General features: G+C 35.8%; 1 protein-coding gene and 1 pseudogene across 2 annotated transcripts in view; both read left to right on the top strand.

Moving 5' to 3' along the window:
• The window catches only part of ZNF106 (zinc finger protein 106), a 56463-nt gene that overhangs the window by 20793 nt on the left and 8562 nt on the right, over positions 1 to 27108 (top strand). For both annotated transcript variants that reach the window (XM_016144923.2, XM_016144924.2), the window contains 14 exons: positions 2641 to 2841; positions 5720 to 7903; positions 8911 to 9535; positions 10755 to 10824; positions 12165 to 12319; positions 12404 to 12464; positions 12924 to 13265; positions 15252 to 16032; positions 16374 to 16429; positions 16958 to 17103; positions 18517 to 18651; positions 23942 to 24058; positions 26308 to 26499; positions 26968 to 27030. In XM_016144923.2, the coding sequence (XP_016000409.2) occupies positions 2641 to 2841; positions 5720 to 7903; positions 8911 to 9535; positions 10755 to 10824; positions 12165 to 12319; positions 12404 to 12464; positions 12924 to 13265; positions 15252 to 16032; positions 16374 to 16429; positions 16958 to 17103; positions 18517 to 18651; positions 23942 to 24058; positions 26308 to 26499; positions 26968 to 27030 (5128 nt within the window). The remainder of the gene's footprint in view (positions 1 to 2640; positions 2842 to 5719; positions 7904 to 8910; positions 9536 to 10754; positions 10825 to 12164; positions 12320 to 12403; positions 12465 to 12923; positions 13266 to 15251; positions 16033 to 16373; positions 16430 to 16957; positions 17104 to 18516; positions 18652 to 23941; positions 24059 to 26307; positions 26500 to 26967; positions 27031 to 27108) is intronic.
• Positions 23037 to 23155, top strand: LOC118600574 (annotated as a pseudogene).

Below are 27108 nucleotides of genomic sequence, written 5' to 3'. Positions count from 1 at the left end.
CTGGTAATTTGCTTGCTTCCAGACACAGACAAGTCAGAATTTTCAAGAGATGTGGTTGACCTACCCTATTCTTTCCCTAATAAATGTGGATTCTTTTCTCCTTGAAGTTTCTCACAAAGCTTAGCTTTTTTAAAACTAGATTTTATTTATAAGAAAAATGTTAGGGTTTCTGTTTTTTGATAAACCATTTTTTAGTGTTAACTTTTACATCTCTTGTACCCTTCTGGGCAGATTCTCTTGAGGTGTTTTTCTATCAAATAACTTTTGAACTGTGGTTAATATTCATTTTTGCAAGGAAAACAGAAATGTTTTAAAAATCTGTGTTTGATCGTCTGTTGTATATCCAAAATGTGCTTATGTTTTGGAGATTGCAAAGTGTGTGTATTTATGAGTATGGGTATTTAGTTTTAATGGAGTTTAATACTGTCTATACTACATTCTTTAATACTTTAAAAAGTCAGTGTAGCCTTGCAGTTGTCTTTAAAGAGAGAGGGATTTCTATGGTTTGCACATGAGAAAAATACTCTGCATTTTTGAAGTATGGGTAAAATCAAGGATTTTATTTAAGACTACATTTTAGAATGATGTTCCTGGTACTGCACCATACAGTTTAGCATTCATTAAGTTTCTAGGTAGAAAAGTAGACTAAAACATTTTCATGGTCTTAGAGAGTTTAAGGTCAAGATTTTCTAAATAGAAAATTCAGTTCTCAAATTTTTATTATAGCATAAATTGTGTATTCTAGGTTATTACAGTCTTTAGAGTTTTCCAATGCTGCCCATTGGTATAGATTTATCTTGATGTATTTTTAACTTCTTACACTGTTGCTGTGAGAAAAGGCTTGTTTTCTGTTACAAGTTAACGTTCACTTTGAATGCACTACCATACCATAATTGCTTGAGAGAAGAATATGGCTATCCTTGATAAACTGGAGAAAGTTGAGGATTATTCTTCTTTAAGTATATAAATATAGTAAACTCAGTGAAAATAATGTATTTAAGTTTCTGGAGGCTTAGAAGGAACATAATATTGATATTCTGTGTAATTAGGTGATGATATTTCCAGGGAACTCATTCAGAACTCATTAAAATGAATCTTAATGTCAAGTCTATATTGTATTCAGCACATTTAAGGTCAAAGTCCAAAAAACTTTATGAAATTTCCCCATTTTTCTGAGGTATTTTTCATGATTTTTACAAAAAATAGTCTTTTGTTTTCTTGTTTTTTTTAATTTACTGGGTATACTGGGCATTGTTCGTTTATACTTTGTCACCCTAGACAACTAACCATATACTTAGAACGATGCCTGGAATTTAGTAGTTGTTCAATAAGTTTTTTAAATTATTGAATGTTAGGTGGTCTGTAACTAGTAAATGAAGAGCTCAGTTTTGAGGGTCTTTTATGGTTAATTAATATGAATTCTATAATGGTTTCTTTCTTTTTTCTTTCTTTCTTTTTTTTTTTTTTTGCCGTGTCTTGATAGATACATGCGAGGTGAAGATGGAGTAGTGTTGTGTGTATGTCTATGTCTGTCTTATCAAAGATAGCATGTCTTTGAGTTGATTTTATTTTGTTTTTTATAGATTGGTATAGAAAGTGCAAAAATATCACTGGTATAAACCTAAAACAAGTGATACAGAGTTAAGCCAATTTGGATTATGAAATGGATATTAGTCCATTCATTACACCAGTGGCCATGATGTTCAGATGTTTCTCATCAATGACTGCATAGACAGCTGAACAAATCAAGGGATTTCAGGAAGCTAAAAAAGTTAAATTATTCATCTGCTTTAGTTCTAGATATCAATTCAAGGCTTTGGTTTCTTAAACTGGCCAAGTGTGAGAGTTACCATTAAGTGTGTAAAGTAAAAGAAAAAAAAGTCTGACCAAATTTTCTTAACTAAGGACCTGGTTTTGCTTCTCTCTAAACTGTAGCATTTTCTGAAACTTGAGAAAAACCATTTGCCTAGCACAGCTGTTGACTTCCTACAGCTGAAATGCTTTCCATTCCCTTTAAAATAAACCCTTCTGAAGCAGAATGTAGATCACATGTATCATCCAGACCAAAAAAGTTTGCTGAGACTACTCCAATCATTTGCCCTGGGGTCCAGAATCTTCACATTCCAGGCAGAGTTCCAGTTGTTCCGATTTAGTTACGCAGTTGGGATTGGCTACGCTGCTTACTCTTTTCTCCACCCCTTAACTTTCACTGGGAGAAAGTTTTTGAGCTAGAGATTAAATGTAAGTGCTGTCACCAGGCTTTCTGAGTGCAGCTGGCACCATGGGTGTGCTCCAGAGCAACTTCTGTTTGCTCTGAGCCCCCTGCCCTGCCTCCCCTTTCACCATGTTTCCTCTGGCAAGATTTTAAGTACAGCAATTCAAGAAGATTTTTCCTCCTAAAACAATGTTTTTCTGAAGTGCATTGCCTCTTGATTGCTGGAAAAGAATCTTAAATTCATTTCAAAAGTAACTTATAAACAAATTTATTAAAAGTGATGAAAGGAGCATTGAAATTGATTAGCCTTAATTTTTCACTGTGCCAAAGTGTGCAGTGTCTTTCAGAGGAAACTATAACGGATCTGGTGCATGTGCCATGCCAGTGGGGAGAATTGAATGTCCCTCATCTCCCTCTTTCCCTAGGGACAGTAGTCATGAGTGCCGAGTGTGCGGGGTCACAGAAGTGGGTCTTTCTGCATATGCAAAGCACATTTCTAGCCAGTTGCACAAAGATAACGTTGATGCCCAGGAAAGAGAAGATGATGGAAAGGGAGAAGAAGAGGAAGAAGATTATTTTGACAAGGAACTCGTTCAGTTAATAAAACAAAGGAAAGAACAAAGTCGGTGAGTAATGATTTTGAGTTTTTAAAAAGCCTATCTGAAACAGAATGTAGTAGAGCATACACTTTTCCGTACTTGTCAGCATATAGCATTCAGTCTTAGTTATAAAGTTTCACTCGAAGTTGTTGTCTTATTCATACAAGGTCAATGGAATGCTTTCTTGAACTACTGTACTACCTGCTTTAAAAAACAAACTCAGTATTGTCCCTATATAAAATCTAGCTATAGCTTCTGCATATCTGAAACTTTACTGTGTTGATAACTGTGTTTAGAACTGTCTTTATTAGTTCCAGAATTTTTGGATACCAATAAATTGTTTTTATTTAGTATCCAAATTTTATAGTGGAAAGGTATTTATAAGCTTCATTTGAATATTTTGCATAGTATTACTTATTGCATCCCTTAGGAAAAAATGTTTTGCCTGATGTGAATTAACATGGTGTTTCTACCAAATTTGATTTCTCTTCGAGTACATCAGTAAATATTTATTGAATACATTTATATTTTAAATTTGACAATGTCAAGATCATTACAGCAGCATGTTTTCCAACTTGTACTACATAATTTCATACCTACATTTATAATTCAGGTATTAGGCTCTTTGTTGTATTTGAACCTTACTTGTGGTCTAAAGACTTTAATTAATGAGATTTAATTAATTAGAAATCTTCAGATATGAGTAAAAGAGAGCTAGAACCAATTATGAGGTGGGGTAATTTTTTAAATCCTAGGACATGATGAGAAACATTTCAAATTCTAAAATAAAATTTTAAAGATCCTTCTTGAAAACTATTTATATCCGGGTCTGCACTTCAGATTTAGTTAAAGATTTGAATATAAAAAGGAAGCAGTTTTTACTCCATATGCTAAACGTTTTTTGAACAAGTCTTTGAATGAGACTTTCTTAGTCTTAAAATGTCATTAGCAACATGGTACTTAAATTGTTCAGTTGCTTAGTCCTTCAAATGACATTCTCACTACTTTCAGTATAGCTGTAGTTTACTCTTGTTTTAGGGTGTTGGCGCCTCTGAGAGACTAACTTCTATTTTTGCTCTTATGCGCTTGTGCCATTATTAGTTTATGTGTGTAAATGATTAAGCATTAAGTCAGAGGATAAAAGAGCTTCTCAGTAAATTAGACATTCATGTTGTAGTTAACTATTCTTTGAGTATTCTAATATGCTTTTTTGGTGGCCTATTAATAAAGTAATCTACTTATTTCTTCATGAGGCTTTTTTTCTTTTTTCCTTTATAAGGTTTTTAATTTAGATTGTTCTTTCTGGGCTATGGGTTTAGCTTCATGCTATTGTCTCCTCGATCTAGCCAATTCATGATGATCTAGGAATTTTATTCTGTGGCTGATTTATTGCCCAATTCTCCTCTCATTTCTAGATCACAGTGTAGCTGAGTAAGTGATCTCCTTGGACGTGAAAAGTTGCATACTGCTTAGAAACAAAAGATAACAGCAGTTTGACTAATGGTAGTACAAATATCCTACAAGTGTATATAATAACACCGTCACTTGGGGACCTAGGCTCTCCTATTTAGAAATGGTTGTAATTCATAATGTAAGTGGATATTTGAACTTTTAGGTAAATTAACTTTTAGTTCTGTCTTGTGAAAAAGGAAGAAATTCCAATTTGTGTCCAAAATCTTATAGATGTTAGAATCTTGAATACTGAGTTTAAGATATAAGTCAAGTTCAGAAGAGGGAACCCAGCTACAGAAACTTGTTTTTGGATTTACATTCTATCAAGGCCTAGTGGTTAAGAGTGTAGACTCCAAAGTAAGACTGCCAAAGTCTAGAGCTTGCGATACCTTTTACTGTCTGTTGTATTCTAGGCAAGTTACTTAACCTCTCTAATCCTCCATTTTTCATCTGAAAAGTAAGAATAATAAGAATACTTGCTTCAGAGTTGTGAAAAATAAATGTGATGATCTATATAAAGTGCTTAGTTTGAAATGCCTGACAATTATTTGATACTCAATACATTTTAGCTAGTATTCCATTTTCTGAGCACCTACCATATGCTAAGCATTGCGCTAGGCATACCAAAGGCAGTTTGTAGAGGAAAATGGTTTTATACCTATTCCTGTCATGTTTACTTAAATTTATTCACATTCTGTGGGCTCCTTGTCTAACATGAATAGTTCATACAGCTATAGTGTCTTTAAAAAAACCTCTAGCACATGGAGCTCCTATAGCACTTATTATGGGTGCTGCTTATTTGCTGTGTGCTATTTTACTCCTGTTTATAACCTTACTGATTTCCTCAGCTAAGTGGTATGCCCTTCAGGAACAGGACCTATACATAAAAGTTTTTGTTCACCATTGACAGTCATTGAATTTGTGCTTGGTAAAGTGTTTATTAATGAAAGTGAGTATGCAAAGTACTCTTACCATTTAAAATAGGTTAAGAAACTGGGTTTTTCAGAAAGAACCAGCAACTAAAGGAATAATTAAGAGCAGCCAAACTTGAATTAACTACGGGAACTAACCATAGCTACAAAATGTAATTGTTCTTATGTTTGAAAAGCTGTATAATGTAAAAGTAATAATTGGATGATAAACAGGGACAAAATTCCAGAATATTCCAAGAAGAACAGGAAAGGGAGGATTGTATAAATGTGTCACCTTCTTAATATTTCTGCAGTGATAGAAGAAACAAGGCATTGTTTAATTTCTAAATCAATAAATTGTGAAATATAAGTTTAACTGTATCATTTAAAGATATGAAAGCAACCACTATTAGAAATAAAAGCGAACTCTATGACATCCTAAATAACAGAGGAGGGAGGTCAAGGGGAAGTTTGGTGGGTGATGCCTTTAAAGGAAGAATAAGAATTCCTTTAAATCACTAATGAAAAACGTTCTCTTCCAGACAAGATGATCCTTCCAATAGCAACCAAGAAATAAACTCTGATGACAGGCGACCCCAATGGAGACGAGAAGACCGAATCCCTTACCAAGATAGAGAGAACTACGGTCAGCCAGCATGGCATCATCGGGGACCTCCTCAGCGCGATTGGAAATGGGAGAAAGATGGCTTTAATAATACTAGGAAAAACAGCTTTCCACATTCTTTAAGGAATAGTGGTGGACCAAGAGGGTGTTCTGGGTGGCATAAGGGTGTTGCAGGAGGCTCCTCAACTTGGTTTCATAACCATAGTAATTCTGGAGGTGGTTGGCATTCAAATAATGGAACAGTAGATTGGAATCACAATGGTACAGGAAGGAATTCCAGTTGGCATTCTGAAGGAACAGGTGGCTTTCCCAGTTGGCATATGAACAGCAGTAACGGAAACTGGAAATCCAGTGTACGTTGTACAAATAGTTGGAATTACAGTAGCTCCGGAGACAAATTTCAGCCAGGCAGAAACAGAAATTCTAACTGTCAAATGGAAGACATGAGTATGCTATGGAACAAGAAATCGAAGTCAAAGAAATATAATCAAGAGAGATATAATTGGCAGCGGCAAGAAAATGACAAAGTTGGTACAGTTGCCACATATAGAGGTCCTTCTGAAGGATTTACAAGTGATACATTTCCTTCACAAGACTTACTTGACTTCAGTTTTGAGCAACTGGAAAGCCAAACCACTAAGCAAACAGACACCATAGTTTCCAAAATTGGTGGCAAGAATGGTAGTGCAACAAGGGAAAAGCTCCGTCGCTGGACGCCTTACCCTTCTCAGAAGACTCTGGATTTACAATCGGGAATGAAGGAAGTCACTGGCAATAAGTCAGAAATGGTAGATATGCCTTTCTTGGATTTCACCTTAACAGCCACAGGAACACAAGAGCCCCAAATCAATGAAACAAATAATTCCCCAACACTGAAAACACGAAAAGAAACACATGCCGGGTCTCTTAATCACAAAGCCACTTCTGACTGCACTGCTTCCTATGAGGTGGTGAGAGAATGCCCCATTACAGAACAACCTGAACAGGAGCATAACTTAAATAAGATGCCATCGTTAAAATCCCCACTTCTTCCAATTCCAGTCACTAAATCAATCCCTCAAAAGCAAGATTCAAAGAATCTCTCAAAAAACACAAAAACAAGTTCTTTTTTTCCTGGCGAACACTCAAATCCTTTGAACAGACCCACTATGGAAGACAGTCATGGTTCTTCTTACGTGTCCAAATTGCAGAGTTCATGTCCTTGTGTTTTAAAAGGGAATAAAAGTACATTTGGCACTCAGAGGGAACCTGATGAAAATTTAAGTGATACATTACAGAAAGCCAAAGAGGTGCTACAGTGTCATGAGTCATTGCAAAATCCACTTCTTAGCACTTCTAAAAGGACCAGGAACTACGCAAAAGCAAGTAGGAATGTAGAAGAGTCTGAAAAGGGATCTCTGAAGATTGAGTTTCAAGTACACTCATTGGAAGATGAAAGTGATGGAGAGATATCTGACACGGAAAAGCATGGAACAAAAATTGGAACCTTGGGTTCTGCAACTACAGAACTTTTATCCTGCAGCACTCACAATGCCGAGGAGAAAGAGGGAGATGACCAAAACCTGAAAACATCTAGAAAGCTATCCACTTCCCCAGGTAATTCAACAGTTCACCAGAAAGAATCTGAGTTACAAATGACATCTGCAGCCAGTCCATGCTCTGGCTTACTGCTAGACTTGAAAACCTCTCTAGAAGATGTACCGGTTGATGACCCTATTAAATCTCATGTATCTTATGAAACAGATGGCTTTGAGAGTACCAGTTTGGATGCAGAGCTTCAAAAAAGTGATATAGCTCAGCCCTCAGGCCTTCTCCTGCCTGAACTGAGTAAGCTTGGTTTTCCTGCCTCATTCCAAAGAGATCTCACCCGGCACATTAGTCTGAAGAGCAAAACTGGAGCACACCTTCCTGAGCCAAACCTCAATAGTGCTCGCCGCATTCGCAATATTAGTGGTCATCGAAAGAGTGAGACAGAGAAGGAATCTGGGCTCAAGCCTACCCTTCGGCAGATTCTAAATGCATCTAGGAGAAATGTCAACTGGGAACAGGTCATTCATCAAGTAACCAAGAAAAAACAAGAGCTAGGCAAAGGCTTACCCAGGTTTGTGCCTCTTAAATATCTATTTCTCTTTTAGACTTACCCTTGGACCCTTGTCAAAAGAATTCTTGTTACATTTAATTAAATGTTTGGGAAAATATAAGTTGTAGATGTCTGGTCTAAATATCAAAGAGTAACTGCTATTCTATAACAAATGAGATAAAGTGTTTCCCAGCAGGGAATTCAGGTTAAAAGGAATGCACCTACTTGGGAGGAATGAGATGGGGATATAGGTAAAAACCATCTTAGAAATCCAGCACGTTCGTTTTAGGGGCCAGAAGGTGACAGTATAAAAAAGTGTATATATAAGTCTGTATCCATCTGTAGATCTTAATGAGTGGTGCAACTTTTAAGTATAACTATTCTCATTAACTTTTATGTAGAACCTGTGGATAGTTACCCTTCTGTATTTACTCTGGGCATTATATTTGTGATCACAAAATATTTTCTCTTAAGTATTTCAGTAATATTTTGAATATTCATCTATGTTGAGGTACTAAGTTTTTCTGAATGGTGAAGCAACGTTCAACATAGGTTTGCTACTTGAAAATCATCCTGGTGTGTTATAATTATATAGCCATTTCAATAAATTTCTGTATTTATTGAAATAACATTTATTGTTGCTCCCCTTTTCTTTTTCCATAACTTGTGCGTATTATTGGATTACAAAGTTCTTAGTGTAGTGTTTGGCACTTGTGAATGCTCAGTTTTTGGTTAGTTTGCTGTTTAAAATTACATATTTATTATTGGTTTCTAGCTCCACTTTACATAAAACCCTCAATTTTTACTCCCTCAAATGGATTCTCACGGCTGTATACAACTCTCTAATTTAGTACATTGTTACATTACAGTAGTTATAATATAGTTATTTGCTTTACGCCTGGACCTCCCTGAGGGCAGAAACCATCTTATATTTGTAACTTAAGTGCCTGTTGGTGTCTGGCACATCAAGTGGTGCTCCACTCTCTCAACCATGTTTGATTTACGATTTCTTTTCTTTCTTTTTTAAGGTTTGGCATAGAAATGGTGCCTCTAGTTCAAAATGAACAAGAGGTCTTAGATTTGGATGGGGAGCCTGATCTGCCCAATCTAGAAGGATTCCAGTGGGAAGGTGTTTCCATTTCTTCATCCCCTGGGTTAGCAAGAAAGCGAAGTCTTTCAGAGAGCAGCGTGATCATGGACAGGGCTCCTTCTGTGTACAGCTTCTTCAGTGAGGAAGGTACAGGCAAAGAAAATGAGCCCCAGCAGATTTTTTCATCTAGGGCTGCACAGAGCCAAAAATCAACCATGGGCCTTAAGCAAGAAGTGACACCTCTGGCTGCCTCCCTAAAAACAGGTGAAAGAGCTGAAAATGTTGCTACTCGAAGGCGACATAGTACACAGTTATCCTCTGACTGTACAATAATACCTTTGCTGCATTTGGCAAAAGACCTAAACAACCAAGAGAGTTCTCTACCATCTTCAGAGAATCAGAATGCCCAGGAGAGTAATGGAGAAGGAAACTCTTTATCATCGAATGCATCCTCAGCCCTTGCGATCTCCAGTTTGGCAGATGCAGCCACGGATAGTAGCTGTACTTCTGGTGCTGAACAAAATGATGGTCAGAGCGTTAGAAAGAAGCGAAGAGCCACTGGAGTGAGTATGATTCCCTGTGCCTTTTGTAGAACATTTCGTGTGGTGACTTGGCTGTTATATGAAAGATTTAACTGTTTAATTTTTCTTGGGTGTCTAGGGTTGTGGTTCTCCCTACTCTGGAATAGAAGACTTGTGAGGCTCTTACTCTTACTTTCATGTTCTTATCCTACTTGTTTCTTTCTCCAAGTAATTCTGCCAAGTTAGATGTAATTGAATATGAATGTACAGTACTAGGAAAATATGAAGTCATTTCTAAAACTAGTCACCAAGCCAACGATTCTTTGTATCACCTGACAAGGAGTAAGCCACATCTTCAGCTGTAACTTTATCTGTCTCCATGATGCATTCTGTACTGCTACTGAAGAAAGGAATTCTAGTTTTGCATTTGTAGGGCATGTGTGCTTGTTGGGTCCAGAAGTTCTAGGCCTAACACTAAGGTAGTTTTAATACTGATACAGTACATTTATATGAGCTTAGTCTTAGAAATATTTATAGTCTCTGTTATTCTGTCCTTTGTACTTCTGTTACCCAGCTTGGGCCTTTCAGAATCCACTCCTTCTCTGACACCACTTCTCTCTGGTATTTTTGTTGCTAATATTGCTGAACCCTTTCTGGAAAGAAAGAATGGTGGTGGTGATACAGTCTGGAATCTGGCAATGTGAGAAAATGGCTGTTTCCTTTAATACTGAAGCAATATAGCACAGCAGATAGGGCATGGGTTATAGACCTGGGTTCAAATTTCAACTCTGCCCCCTTTGAGCTAGACACTGTAGTGGGTATTGTTGGATGAGCGATTGTTCTGTGACAGAGCTAATATTTTGAGGCTTACCTCAATAGACTTTTTAGCTTTTTGTCGTAAGGAATTTATGCCTGAAATTTAAAGTAGAAACTATGCCACGATGAAATCAGGTATATGTATCATTGGCTTTGTCTATACTTCTATCTATGCCTTGCTTTACTAAAGTTTAAAATGCTTGGCCTATGCCCTGTGGGCTTTACCACCTCTAGAATACTAGAAAGGTATTTGACCCTAGATTCTTTTTTACATTATATACATTTAACAAATATTTTATGTCATATTATGTGCATTAGACACCTGTTATATATGGTGGCAATAACAAAGAATATTGTATGACTATCTCAGAACTGATTCTTTGTTTCCCTCCTGAATAATGGCCTTTACATATTTAATATTATTCAATTTTCCTTATTTCTTCAGGATGGATCTTCTCCTGAACTCCCAAGTCTTGAGAGAAAAAATAAAAGAAGGAAAATTAAAGGAAAGAAAGGTATAGTACAGAATATTCTTGCAGAAAGAAATTGTTCTTATAGCAATTACAGCCTTTTTAAAACTTGACAGAGTATAGCTTGTGGTTATCAAACACTAATCACCCATTTACTATTATTTTTTATATTTTTATTGTCTTGCTTAAGGGCATAGAAAAGTTTGACTTCCTGCTGTATATACTTGCAGTTATAGAAGAAATGTATGATGCCACATAGACCTGTTAGCTAAAGTTTATATATATCCTGGACAAATTGAGTTCAATACAAAGCAAGAAAGTCTTATTGAACCTTTTCAATGGGGTGAAGAGGAACAGGCCTTTAGTAAAAATTTTGTCCATCCTGGTCATTTGTGGCCATTTCTCTCACTTTCCATTTTGCAGGCATCTTGGTTGCTTTTCTCATGTGAATTAAGGAGATAAGTTACTAATGTGGCTCCCTGACTAATATGCTTCTGCAGCTCTTGCTTTCTACTGACTCAGACCCTGTTCCACTATAAGGGCTGGTGTGGGATGGGATTGGAAGAGCCTCGGTGATTGATGTGATAGAAAAGTTGGAGTTAAGGATGACCTCAGTTTCTGGCTGGGACAACTGCATGGATGATAGTATCATTCATAGAGCTCAAAAACTCCATGAGAGGAGCAGGTTGAGAGGAAGGTGATGAGTTCCCTTTTGGATCCCTTGAGTTAAAGGACCTTAGAGACACTTAGGTAGAGATTTCAAGTTGGTATTTGGTTGTGTGGGTCTAGAGTTTAGTAAGGAGGTCTTGGCATATTGAATAGGAAAGAGAAACATAAAGATGACAAATATATACACACAGTAGAACATTTTAAGTAACCGAAGTGTACTAGTTGAAAGCTATATCTCCTTCAGGAAGACTTCTCTGATAAAGAGAACTATTGGATGTTGACTAGCAGTAAAAAATATGGATTGGAAGGGGAGTGAAAGCAGTTCAGGTCAAGGGCCCAAACTAAGCAAACTTGGTTGAAGAGGGTGGTAGGTAAAGGAAGAATGGGAAATGAAAACAACAGTTGATTTGCCTGGGCCAAAGATTTCACTTGGAAAGGTAGTGGTGGAAGGTGGTGATCAGGAAAGATAGTACCATGTGGTACACTTGAGCTTATGAGGTACCTCCATCTTAACAGTTCTCACTTTTGGCTTTTAGCTCTGACAACATCAGGCTTGGCTCTATGATTTGTGAGATTTGATGAGTCTCCAGTTGACCTATCTGGGAGAAAAATAAAGGCTTATCCTAGACAATTGATGTAGTTCCATGTTCTGAGGAGCTGTATTATTAAAGAGAAGTCTCCAGTATTAAACTGAGCTTTTTGGTTTCTTTTGGCAGAACGTTCTCAGGTTGACCAGCTGCTGAATATTTCTTTAAGGGAGGAAGAACTGAGCAAATCATTGCAGTGCATGGATAACAACCTTCTGCAAGCCCGTGCAGCACTTCAGACAGCTTACGTTGAAGTTCAGAGGCTACTCATGCTCAAGCAGCAGGTAACAACAGATAGAACAATTGATGAAAATGGATCATCCCTGAAGTTGGATTTTAAAATGCTTAACAGAATACTTTATTTTTAGATAACTATGGAGATGAGTGCACTGAGGACCCATAGAATACAGATTCTACAGGGATTACAAGGTATTTGGAGAGAATCTGATGTAGCAGTCCTCTGTTGCATGTTACTTTCTGTTCTCTATAGAGGGGCATTAAAGTAGTAATAAAAAGGTCATATGATTTCATTCTTTTATAGAAAGGCCTGTGAAATTGTATATCCCCCAGATGCTAACCAACAGAGATAGAATGCTGCAGAAAGAGCCCTGGGTTAGGAATCAGAAGACCTGAGTTCAAATCTTGGCTCTTGCATTAGTACTTATATAACTTTGGATAAGTCACTTAAAATCTGAAATTAGAATATTAATGCTTTTTTGGTCTGTGTTCTTGGTGGTTGTATAGATTATACGGCAGTCTATTTTGAAGGATTATGAGGGACTTTGATATTCTCTTGTAATCTTAAAAAACACGAATTGATTAAGAAACAAATGACTTTTTTGCATTTTGATAACATTGTTACATTTGAATATATGTTTCCCATTTCAGAAACATATGAACCTTCTGAGCGCCCTTACCAGGTTCCCTGTAGCCTTACACGAGAACAAAGAAGCAGTAGATCTCAAACATCAGCTGATGCCACACTGCTGCCTACTCCCTTTTTCCCAGTTTTTCTGGAGCCTCCATCTTCCCATGTGTCTCCATCATCCACCGGAGTTCCTCTCCAAGTAACCACATCGCCACCTTTGCAAGCCCATGGCAGTGTTCCTGCTCCAGATTCATCAGTTCAGATTAAACAAGAACCTATGTCTCCTGAACAAGATGAAGATGTGAATGCTATGTCACGAGGCTCTCCTTGCAGTGTGTCCAAGGAGTTACTGCAAGCTAATAGTATGTAAACTTCTTTCTGGGTTAAGGGCATCCCTGTAGTGAATCTAAGGGAAATTTTATATCAGTGATGTAAAGTTATACTTGCTCATTAAAACTAAATTTATTACAATTATTTTTTCTTGAGATTTCCTTCTTTCAGGAGGATTATTTAAATATCAGTAACTTTTCTCCAATTTTCTGTAATATAGGATTACTAAATTGACTTTGTATTAGCATCTAAAAGATTTCATTTACTAGGATTGGTGTAGAATTATTTAGTTTTGGGGAGATAAATAGGGTTCATGTTCATTCAGTTTTCTAAATAAGATATATCTTCTGAATTTCTCAGCACTTAACTATCTTTATCATCTAAAGGACAAGCCAGGATTAATGTAAATCTGAGAATCAGGTGGTCATAATGAAAGGCAGCAGGCTTTGAGGCTTGGAATCACCTAATGGGAACTTTGGTGGTTTTGAGGAATAGTGAAGTTTTTGGTCTTTTCATAAAATAATACACACCTGGTTACCATTTGAGAATAACTTCTGAGAAACTTAAAATCTTATTCGAAGTTTACATAACCAGTGGTGCTACATTGAAAATTAAAAAGTAAACAAACTGGCATTGCGTGATTTCTTGAGTCAAAACAAAAAGTCAGAAGAATTACCTATTGCAACACTGATATAGATAGCTATAGCAAATATATATTGTTCATACTGAATTTTGTTACTTTTATGTGGATAGTATTTGGTACTTTTTAAAAAAACTAGTAATGAAGCAATATAGTGACTTCTTTTTAAGCTAATTTTTTTAAAAATAGCTTTTACTAGATTCTTCTGGTTGCAAAAGTAATTCATGTTTATTGTAAATAATTGGGAAACTATAAAATTTTTGACGTTATTTTATTATATATTAGTACAGTCTTTCTTAAATCATAAATGTTTGTGTATTTGCTAGTAGACTTTATACAAAGGATAAATCATAGTCTGTTGTAACCTCACTTTTTCCATTTAATATTTCATGATCATTGTGTCATAAAAATAATTCATCTAAAGTATTTTATTTTACTAGTGTAATATTTTGAGAAGTTCTATAATAATCTGGATGTATAATGATTGATATAATCTTTCAATATTTAGGCTTTTTTCTTTTTTCTCTTAGTGTTCTGTATATTATATATGTCTTTGAGTATATCTATGATTATTTCATCAATTTAAATTTGTAGACATGAAATAACCAAGTCAAAGAAAATAGACATTTTGAAGTCAGCTGACTTTTTAACTATCAGCTAAACTGGATGATGTACAAACTGCATAGTGAAAACTTAGAATATATAAAGGTGAATGCAGTATAGGTAAATAGATACTTGAGCATTTACTAAGAATAAAACAGCGTTCACTGAAACTTACTGGATTTCGCTAACCAATGTCACCATAATTAAAATAAATAAAATAAACAAAAAATAAAATAAAATACAGATAAACAAAGTGTGCCAGGCACCAGATGCATGCTGTGAGCATGTGGGAGGAGACGCTCTGCCTTCAGAGATGCAGTTCTTAAGGGGAAACGGCAACACCCATAGGTCAGGGGTGGAAGTGTGTGTGTGTGTGTGTGGGGGGGGGTAATTAAATAGGGGGAAAATAAATAAATAAAGTATCCTACTTTAAAAACACACACACACACAATATTTAGCATGTGGACATTTCAAATAAGAAAGAAAAAAGATCAATAGAAAACAATCCAAGCTCGTACGGAGCTTACTTAGGATATAAGACATGCACATTATTTGTGAGACTGATGCAAGGCAAAGTGTAGTAAGTACTACAATAGAAATCTGTAGCTTATGGGAAGCTGAGGGGTGAGATGACAGCATTGACAGTCGTGGTTCGGTCAACATAACGTTGAAATGTCTTATTTGGTAGAGATTCAATTAGTGACAAATAATTGCAGTTTATGACTATAAATAGGAGACACAAAAAAATGCAGTAACTTTTTCCTTCTCAATTCAGGAGAGATCAGTGACCATTGTCCAGTTTATCCAGTCATCACTGCACCATTGTCCTTATCAGAACTAACAGAAAGTTTCCACGAGCCTAGCCGAGAACTAAAGTTTTCTGTGGAGCAAGGGAATGCCAGAAACAGAGAAAACACTCCCTCTTCCCAATCAGCTGGTCTTCCTAGCACAAATAAAGAAGGTGAAGAGCCAACCAAAAGCAACAGCGGGTCTGAAGCCTGTACCAGTTCTTTTCCAAGATTGTCCTTTGCTTCAGAAACCCCTTTAGAGAAGGAGTCCCACTCTCCAGCTGAGCAGCCTGAACAACAAGCAGAGTCCACTCTCACATCAGCTGAAACTAGGGGAAACAAGAAAAAGAAGAAACTTAGGAAGAAGAAAACTCTAAGGGCTATCCATGTTCCTGAGAACAGTGATACTGAGCAGGATGTATTTATTGCTAAACCTGTGAGGAAAGTGAAAACTGGAAAGTCAACTAAAGGAGGGAAAGTAACAACCTCCACCTGGGAAGATAGCAGAATTGGCCCTGAGCAAGATTGTGTCAGAGATGGGCCAGATAGCGACTCCTCTCTGGAAGTCCTAGAAATTCCTAATCCTCAGTTAGAAGTGGTAGCCATTGATTCTTCTGAATCTGGAGAAGAGAAACCAGACAGCCCATCTAAGAAAGATATTTGGAACTGCACAGAGCAAAACTCATTAGAAACTTCTCGTTCTGGTTGTGATGAAGTTAGCTCTACTAGTGAGATTGGCACTCGCTATAAAGATGGTATCCCCGTGAGGTAAGGATGTTGTACTGGTTCAATCAGAACAGCTTTCACCATTCTTCTGTTCTCAAAAAAGGGAATTTTTTTTGTTATGACCTAGAATTCTTAAAAGAATCAAATTTATAGAAAATCACTAGGAATTATGGATGTGGAAGAATCAAACTTTGGCAATGGAGATTTTTCTCCTTTCTCATGTATATTATAAATATTTACTATACTTTTATTTTATATAGAAATTTCAGATGGAAAAATAATCTTATATCATTGCTACTTTGCCCATTGATTAGAACAGGAAAAGTTTTACTCTCTGTCCTATTGATATAGACGATAAGGAGACTTTTGCTATTATTTTGTAGTGTGGCAGAAACTCAGACTGTGATCTCCTCCATAAAAGGATCAAAGAACTCTTCAGGTATTTGGTTGTTCAGTTTTATTTAAATTAACCATGGAGAAAAAGGCTTGTAAATGTTAGAGCCAGGAGTTATCACCAAGCGAATTGCTTTGCCTAGCAGTTGTGGTATCCCTAAATCCTTAAATCCTGGCTTTTCAGTTTCTTACTCCCACTTCTCTTACCTGGCACTTATCTGTTCAACTAACTAGTATTAAGGTTTCATTGGCTCTGGAGATTTTGCTTTGAGGAGGAACTGCTTAAAGAATAATGCCTCTCAATGAAATAACTGGCAGCAGAGGAAACTTGGTGTAGAGAGATATTTGGTACCTTCCAGTTATTACTCAAAAACTCATTTTCTTAAGAAAAAGAAAGGCCTGTTATTGTGAAATCTTCATAATGAAGATAATTAATGAAAAATGTGGTATTTTGTGAGGGGCCCTAGGCTTTAAGAAGAATCCAGGGACCACTATATTATGTAATGGTTTTGATTTTTGAGTATCTTTTCAGACACAAGCAGATGTGTCTCTGAAACATATTCTTGTTTTCTAGAGATATCTTCAGAGCCAGGAGAAGATGATGAGCCCACAGAAGGGAGCTTTGAGGGACACCAAGCTGCAGTGAATGCAATTCAAATATTTGGGAACTTACTGTATACATGTTCAGCAGATAAAACTGTTAGAGCTTATAATCTGGTGGTAAGTCGATGTAGCAATTTGAATGTTTTTGGTTGGTTGCAGGTTTTAGAGACTCCAACTTGCATTCTCTTAAACTAAGGGGATTTTGTTTGCTCTCCAGGGATGGGGTGGGCTTTTGACTAACTTTAGATATAGTTGATCCTGTGGCTCAGCAGGGACACTGGAGACTTAATTTTGTTCTGTCTCTCCACTTTGCTTTCTCTGTACCTCTTTCTAAAGCTAGTTCTCCTCCTGCTCATGATTAGATGCCAGAAGCCACTGGGATTTCTCTTCCCTCCCACCACCACATAAAGGTCTCATGCTTTATTCCCTGAATAATCACTTGGCAAAAGGAGATGGGATTACAACAATAGGCTTGGGCCAGTCAGGTCTTAAACCTAGAGTTGGTGAAGAGGTCAGTCATTTAGCTGCTACATAAAAGAGAAGCTGTAGAATAAATAGTTGGAAAGTATAAAGTGGAGTCAATTCCCTGACAATTGATTAATTGTCCAAGTTATTAAGGACAGCAACAGTCTTTCACTATCCACACTTGATATAATCTGATATTTGTTACTCTGAATTTTCATAGAATGAAATTTTGAGTTTTGAATTTGTTATATGTCAAACTAATTCTGTTTGTCAACAATGATAGCCAAGAAACTTTAGAAACACTATCTTGTTCAAATAAACACTGCGGAAATATTTGAAATTGCTGAAGTCCTTGAAAATCAAAAGGTTAGATGAAGAACCACGAAAATGTTTTTGCTGTAGACAATGGGTGTATAGTTTCCTTTAGCCTAATAACATGAGAGCAAAGGGGTGACTGAAGGAAGGAAGCAGTATACCAGAGTGTGAGTGTAAAAATTGGGGGATTGGCTCTAACTCTAAATTGCAAGAGAAATTGTGTGTGTGTGTGTGTGTGTGTGTGTGTGTGTGTATAAATTCTAAATAGATCTCAGAGATAACATTAAGGATGTTCCCTTATGAAACCACACCTGGATCACTAAGACCTGTGATGGCACCTGACACATCTTTGAATATCATGGAGCATTCTTGCAAGCTACTGATCAAATACAGGAACTTATCTGGGTAATTAGCTATAGTTTGGGTTCTCTAGATATTTGGTCTGTATGTTGGAGAGCCTTCCTTTACATTAATTAAAATTCTAATCTACTTTATAGTGAAGTGCCCTAAGTATTTTTTGGTATGACTCTGCTGACATATAGTTGGAGGTACCTTACTACATGTGACTGTTTGCTGGGCATTCAGTGATCAGATATTTACTAAATATCGTTTATATCCAGGCACTTTTCTAGGCACTGAGGATACAACAGTGAACTGTTTTAGCAATTTGCTGTCGTTGTTGAGGAAATGAATTCATTATCTGATCCTTCTGTTTCCACAAGTAATGATCCGATCTGTGCTTAACTCTAGAGTCGGAAGTGCATTGGTGTCTTTGAGGGCCATACTTCCAAAGTGAACTGCCTCCTGGTCACTCAGACCTCTGGGAAGAATGCTGCCCTTTACACTGGTTCCAGCGATCACACCATTCGCTGCTATAATGTCAAAGTAAGTGGGTCTAGAGAAATCAAAAGTGATGATATGGAACTGCTTTGACTATTTACTATGTAGAGACATTGAGACAGATGCTTCATTCTTCCCACTTTCTCTCTTTTGCTTCTGAACCAATTTTAGTACACTCATATAATCCTTGGTAGAAAATGGGCGTAAATACAAACCATGTTTTCTGTTGTTCTCCATCAGTATTTTTTCATTTACTACTATTAATAATATATGTCCCTTTATCTTTCCCACAAATATCACTCTGGATTTTAATTTTCACATCATATGACAAATTAATGCTAGCTAGAAAAGAGAGTAAAAGATTTACATTTTTTAAACCCGAAGAGTTAGAAATGAGTATCTCTTCTGAGAAAGAATTTTCTAAACCTAAATGCTTTAAAAGAAATGAGAGAAAATTGTCTGCATTAAATTTTCTCCCTGTCTCTCTCTCTCAGTTTCTTTAAAAGGCAACTGTTTGAAGCAATGCTAAATCAGGTTTTTAACATGTATAGATGAAATATGTGTGATAACAAGAACGCAAAAGAAGGGAAGGGGATGGAGTTGTGCTGGTACAAGTTTCTTATATTCTATCGGGTACCAGGTTCTTATATTTTATTGGGAATAATTCAGTATTAACTTGAACTAGATTGTTATAATCTAAAGTGATAATCCCTAGAGTGCTGGTTCACAACTTCATTGTGTATCAAATTGGCCTGAAGAGCTGGTTAAAACACATTGTACTGGGCCACACTCTCAGAGTTTTTGATTCAGTAGGTTTGAAATAGGGCCCAAGAATTTACATTTCTAACACATGATACTAATGCTCCTAGTCTGGAGGCTACACTCTGAGAACAGTGCCCAAGAGCAACCACTAAAAGAATGCAAAGAAATAGAGCTAAAAAATTCAAAAGAGGAATTCAAATGGCATACTAAAAAAATATTTGTATAATATTGTTTAATAAAACAAGGTAAGAAAGAAACATAAAAATGAGACAGAAAGCCAGTAGCAAATTGGAGACCTAACTCTAACCAAATTTAGTAATAAATAAGAATTAACAATAAAATCAAAAGGCAGAGATTAACTAGATAAAGAAGAAACACCAAAATCTGTGGTGTCTACAGGATGCTTTAAATTCAAAGAAAAACTAGGTTCAGAGTAAAAAAGATGGAAATAGATGTACTATGTAAATTGTAACAAAAAAAAGCTGGAGTGGTTATGTTAATATCAGGCAAATGGACTTTAAGTCAAAGAATACTGCTAGACACAAGAATGACATTCCATGATGATAAAAGGATCAATGCAACAGGAAGATATAACAATGATAAATATATGTACCTAATAACAGAGCTCCAAAATGCTTGAAGAAAAACTTATAGAACTACAAGGAGAAATAGACAAATCCACAATTATATTTGGAGACTTCAACACCTCTTTCTGTCAATAAGTGATAAGACCACTAGACAGAAAGTAATTAAGGATACAGAAGGACTGTACAACACCATTGATGAACAAGATCTAATTAACATTTATGGAATCGGCCACCCAAAACAGCAGAGTCACAGTTTTTCCAAGCGCATGTGAATCATTCACCAGGATAAACTATGCTAAACTATGCTAGGTCATTTTATAAGTCTCAATCTTAGGAGAATCTCCAAAGGATTGAAATCATTTAGAGTATGTTCTCCAACCGTAGTAGAATTTAATTAGAAATAAATATCAGAAATCTGGGAAATCTCCAAATATAGGGTAATGAAATACCATACTTCCAGGTTACCAATGACTGAAACAAGTTACAAGGAAAATTAGAAAATATCTTCAACTAAATGAAAATGAGAATACAACTTATATTTGTAGGATGTAGCTAATGCATTGCTGAGAAAGAAATTTGTAGCTTTAAATGATTACATTAGGAAAAAAAGAAAGGTATAAGATCAATTATCCAAGTTTCTCAGAAATTAGAAAAAGAAGAAAAAGTTAAACCCCAAAAAAGTAGAGGAAAGGAAATAACGAAGAGCAGAATAGAAACCAATAATTTATAAAACTGACAAACAATAGGGAAAACTCAATGAGACCAAATGCTATTTCTTTGATAAATAAAATAAACTTTAGCTAAATTGATCAAAAAGAAGACATAAATTTCCAATATCCAAAATGAAAGAAGGAACCTCATAGCAGCATTATTCATTATAGTAAAATAATAGAAACAGTCAATACATCCATCAACCAAAATGGATAAGTGTGGTAGATAAAAATGTGGTAAGTGAAAAAGGGAATAATACTGACAACTATAAAAGGAACAAATTATTGCTACGTGTAGGAACATGGATGGATCTCAAAAATATTATGCCAGGTGTACCGTGGGAGGGGTGAAGGGGAAGGTAGATGCGGTAAAGGGGGTCAAATATGTGGTAACAGAAGGAAATCTAACTATGGGAGGTGAACACACAATGTGAATATATATGCCTTACTGTTAAAGTGTACAGCTGAAACTTACTGGATTTCGTTAACCAATGTCACCATAAAGAAAATTAAAAAAAAAATTATGCTAGGTAAAAGAAGCCAGATGTAAAAGACTACATACTGAACGTTTTCTTTATATGAAACTCTAGAAAAGGCAAAACTATTAGGGTTGCCTGGGATGGCAGTGGGGATTGTCTGACAGAGGGTAGGAAGTAACTTTTTAGAGTGAAAATATTCTGAAAGTTGATTGTGGTAATAGTTGCATGTCTATATACTTTATCAAACTTAATGAAGTATATATTTAACATGGTGAATTTTATTAAGTGGAAATAATAATTCAATAAACCTGTTAAAAATTGTAAACAAATTTTGTTAAGAAATAAGTAAAAAAGGATAGGATAAACATAGGGTTAGTATCATATGTTGTAAGGAGTTTATACCTTTAAGAAGTATTAGAATTCCTATACATAAATCAGGAAAAGACAAAAACAAATTCTTTAGGAAGAGAAACTATAAATAACTTTGAAAAAAATAACAGTCTTGTCAATAAATGGAAATTAAAATGAAAAAAATAACAGTCTTGTCAATAAATGGAAATTAAAATGAAAGTTCATTAGTATTTTGACTTATAAAACTAGCAAAAACTTTAATTTTAATTTTTTTTTATTTTTGGGGGGAGGAAAAGCAATTTTATTTCATTCTTTAAATTTATGTACTCACATTTACTACTATATAAACTTGTCTTTAGAATTTAATTTGACTCGGGCAATATCTCACCGGAATTTATTTGGAGAAATGCAGCTTGGCCATTCTGCCTGGAAATACTGAAAAAGCTGCCAAATTAGAAAATAGAGCATTTACAATCAGAAATTTTAAGTTGATCTCCATACTTTTTAATTTATTGTTGGGTTAATTTTATACTTAGCATATATTTTTAAGGTAGATGAAACATGTTATCAGGATATTATGCAAGAAATCACACCTTTTGCATAGGTGGTCCCTGGGTTGTACCTTCTGGTAACAAAAAATATACACTAGCATCATTAAACTGTACTCATAGGTTATAAAAATTGTACGAAGCCATTATGAATTTTTAAGTTTAAAAGGACCTTTTAATAGTTAATCTTTGAGCTTAAAGGAATAAAAATTAAAATAGTCCCATACAAACTAGCAAACACTTTTAAAAGATGTTTTATTATTTTTAAGGATTCTAACACAAGTAGTTCTTCACATAGTGGGACTGTACATTAGTGAAAAAAACTTCTTTGCCAGTTTTTGAAACTGAGATATAACTTTATACAGTTAAGTACATAAATTTTAATTATACAGCTTGACCGATTTTTACATAGATGTACATTTGTGTAACCACCATCAAGATCAAGAGATAGACCATTTCCATCTCCCTGAAGCTTCCCGCATACACCTTCCAGTCACCACCACCCCCAAATATAACTATTATTCTGACTTCTGTCATTATAGATTTTGTCTGTGCTTGAACTTCATATAAATAAACCATACTGCATGTATGCTTTCATGTCTAGCTTTAGCTCACCATAATTTCTGAAGTTCATGTATATTGTTGCATGTACCAATAGTTATTTTTTATTACTGTGTGATATTCAATTTCTTCTATAAAATTACAAAAAAGATCTCATTTGGGTTAACCAGAGGCAACATGAATCTTAACATTTAGGCATATTTACTGTCTTTACAATATCATATGTGGCATATGATATTTGTATTTGTAATTTTATGGGGAAAATTGAAAATTTTAAAGACTGTTTCTTGGGTATGAAAGTAAATTGAGAGAAGAGAGCAAAGGCTTTGACAGCCTACAGCTTCTGTTATTCTACCCACAGCTTGTTCCATCCTATGCAATTATAACCATTTAAATATCTGTATCCAAACCTGTTTAAAAGGCTACTCTTGGGTCTACGGCCATGCCACCCTGAACGTGCCTGATCTCGTCTAATCTTGGAAGCTAAGCAGGGTCAGGCCTGGTTGGTACTTAGATGGGAGACCACCTAGGCATATCAGGTACTGTAGGCATTAAAAAATAAATAAATAAAACTAATAATAAGAAGCTACACTTGGGCTTTTAGTTGCTTAGTATCATTCAGCAACAAATCTTGATTACTTACTATGTTACTGGCCCTATTCTAGGTAATTAGATTTGCTATATAACCCAGCTCTGGAAATTCATAGAATTGTTTCTTGAGGGTCAGATCAAACAGTGCTTGCTTAATCTGGATATGCATAGAATTACTAAGGAAATTTTTAAAAATACATATTCCAGAGCCTACCAAATTAAAATTTAGCCATCGGGGGTGAAGCTTAGGGTTTTATATATTTTAAAAGCTTCTTGAGTAATTATAGACCAGCTAAATTGACACTGATTTAAAGGAAACATTTGGGAACTATTAAAATAGAGAAGCAGTTGCAGGAAAGCATATGTTTGATTAATGCAGTTATCATATATGTAACTATAATCTTTATTTTTCTTTTTAGATGTCAAATGCAGCTTTAACTTTATCTTTGGCTACTTAATTTAAGAGGCTAATATCCAACTCATAGTACCCTTTGAAAAATTCCTACATTTCAAGTTAGAAATATGGGTAACATTATTAGAGTTTGTATTTGTTTTTGATATTACCTACAATGCAACTTGAGAATCTTTGTCCACACATTTAAAAGGAGAAAAAGGCCTAAGATGGTCTTCTACAAAATAAAGGATGCTATATTTTCTTTGTCATAAAAATCATTTTATACTCTGTTTTCAGAAGTGGTGTTTTCACATTTAATCTCTGCTGATTAAGTGCTGTGTACTTTTATTAGACACGAGAGTGTGTGGAACAGTTACAGCTGGAAGACCGGGTTCTCTGCCTACACAGTAGATGGCGAATCCTCTATGCAGGACTGGCAAATGGCACTGTGGTCACCTTCAATATAAAGGTTAGTCGTTGGGGAGAGAAGACTAAATTCCCATTCCACTTGAAAATAGTGTGAGTCAGGGGTTGGGGGGAGAAGCGGAAGGCATACATTTTCCTGTTTTCTTGCGAGAAAGCAACAGAATTAGCTGCTGCTTAAAAACAGTTGTCTTCTGGTGTAAGTGAAACAAGATCCTGCATTCTGTCTGTGCAGACCAAGTGTGCCAAGACTAAAATGTAACTCTACTAAATTAAACCAAGCCTGACAATTTGGAGCCAAATAATGAGTCACTGGTTAAACTAGTTTTTATCTCATTTTAAGAATGACACCATGAAAAAGAAGCTTAAATTCCATTGAGTATGACATTGATGTGGTTTGGAACCGATTTAGGGTTTCATGAGGGTAGCCTATTCTGTCAAGTGAACCAAGTCAGAGGTTTGCCTTCATGCCCATGTGGCCTCATTTTTTCTAACCCAAAGAGAAATTCATTTGTTGAACAAACCTTTGTTGAGCATCTGTTATGTTCTAGGCCCCAGGATGAGGCTTAGAAAATGATTGGGGACCAATTCTTGATGGCCCTTTGTGTTTTGTTAATGTAGTGGGACTTTATTTTGTAGACTTTAAAAGATGAGAGCCATCCAATTTGTATTTTAGGAAAAGTCACTCTGGAGTTGATGAGATTGGAAAATATTGGTAAAGATAGAGGCAGGGAGACCATTTAGGAGGCTTTCTAATGGAAGCTGACATGAAAGGTTAGACTGAGGATGAAGAGAAGAGAATGGATAAAAGGTGTAATCTAAGAGGTGGAATTGATAGTTTTGGTTACTAATATGTTGTAGTACTAAATCCCAAGGTCATTTATCCCAAGGTCATTTGGTCATCTTTTAACAGCATATTAGAATATTTACTACATATACCCAATTATAGTATCATTTATATGTTTAATGAATATCTACTATCCTTCCACATGCTTAACTGGAACTACTGATAAGATAAGATATACAGTAAAATATGCCATGGTTTTCATTTTTAAGAAGTTTAAAATCAAGTTGGAAGAATCTAGCACACATAATCAAGTGCTAGGTTCTTTGCTAGAAATAGTGCTAGAAATAGATTACAGAAAAGTAATTAGTGAAGGTGTTTGCATTCCAGATGTGAAGTTCTAACACCCTAGATTAGATTTACTTAGGACAATAGAATAAGAAAAAATACATTTAAAATATTTTAAGGGATAAAATTTGTTAATTACCAAAGTCTCCTCTGTTGTAAGATTGTTATCAAAGGTAGATAGAAGTTGTGAGCAAGACTTAGGAGCAAAATGACAAGAAATTCAAATGGATTTTAAATGCTTGAAAAATCTCAGAGAAGATGGACCTCGAGACAGAGATTTGAGAATCTCTGCAGATATAAGAATTTTGAAGCCTAACAAGGCTGAGCCTTTTCTGATTTGTCCCAACTCCTACCCATCTATCTCCCAGCACCTTAAGATGACTGAGATCGTTGTTTAGCTCTGTAAGCTTCCAGCTGCTGCTTTGTGCTTATTTAGTTTCTGGGAGTTTTACTCCATGTATGTACCTAAAGTACTTTTTTAGAGTTTTGGGAAAGTGGGAGACTTTGTGAACAAGATTTTTGTGGGGCTAAGGGAAGCGAGTCCAAAATCCGAGATTAAGGAATTTTGGGAATTCGGGATGTGACCACGCCACTTTGACTGATAAAGGCTTCTGTAGTCCACCCACTCAATGATGTCATGAGAGGTGACAGAAGCAAAAGTCAGAAGAACATCAGAATTACAACAAGGTGGAGAATGAAAGACTAATTGAAACAATCTAAGAAAATCGTTCTCAGTAGAGAATTTTGGAAACACCATGGCAAATAGAGTGCATAAATTTTGGATAACGAAAAAAAAATAGCGAAATTGTTCCTGGGTCTGTGGCATGGAAAATGTATTAGAAAAAAGGTTGGTCATTATCATTAACTTAAGGGAAGAGAGAGAAGGTATATACAGAGAATAAAGTTCTAATTATGATCAGGATAGTGTGGGTTGAAGTTAGAAATGAGTTTATAAGGTAAGAGTTTGCATCCACTGGAAGGCAGGGAACCATACACAGAAAGAGATCTGGAATAGGAATGGCAGAGGTTGGGGATGAGTATGAGAACTTAAGTACAGGTAATAGAATTTAGAGTTTGTATCAAGGTAGTGGTTTGGGCCAGTTGATTTTGAGGTTTACCAGTTAAGTTGCTTTTACTTCTTATAATGGTGGCTTATTTTTCAGAACAACAAGCGACTCGAAGTCTTCGAATGCCATGGCCCGCGGGCCGTTAGCTGTCTTGCCACAGCTCAGGAAGGTGCCCGAAAGCTGCTGGTTGTAGGGTCTTACGACTGTACCATTAGCGTACGCGATGCACGGAATGGACTCCTCCTCAGAACTCTGGAAGGCCACAGCAAAACTATTCTTTGCATGAAGGCAAGTATAGTGCAGGGGAACTGGAGCTAGTTGTGCAGCACAAATAGAATTGTTTAACAACATTTCCTGTGTTGTCTAATGCCTTTCTTAGAACACAATCATCCTGAAAAGAGGAAGGAGATTACAGTTCCTTTCTTTAGGCCTGGGTCACCAGTCACCAAAGGACGCACTCTTTAATATGTTAATATGTTAATTTAGAGACAACAAACACTCTAATGCCCTTCTAGGGTACTTCATAGTCATTCTGAAGAGGTAACAAACCCAATAATACATTGTCAATTCATCAAAGTACCTGGTTGTAGAACATAAGTTTCAGTTCAGAAAATTTGTCTGAGAAACTTATTTTATATTTAGTTTATGCTCATCTCAAAATAGGTGGAAATTAGAATTCACCTGTGTGCATTACTAGTTACAGAGGAAACTCGAAGCCTTATACTGAATCTAACTCATTACATTTTTTTATTTAAGGTGGTGAATGATCTTGTGTTCAGTGGCTCCAGCGATCAGTCAGTCCATGCCCACAACATTCATGTAAGCCCTGTTGGTATAAAGAAATCTTTAATAGAATGATTAAAGCTTGAAGGAGTTCTCAGACCTCTTAGAATTTAA

This window comes from Rousettus aegyptiacus, unplaced genomic scaffold (assembly GCF_014176215.1).
Source record: "Rousettus aegyptiacus isolate mRouAeg1 unplaced genomic scaffold, mRouAeg1.p scaffold_m13_p_3, whole genome shotgun sequence".
Lineage (NCBI taxonomy): Eukaryota > Metazoa > Chordata > Mammalia > Chiroptera > Pteropodidae > Rousettus > Rousettus aegyptiacus.
Note: the sequence above shows the minus strand (reverse complement) of the source record. Positions and strands in the feature narration are given on the sequence as shown.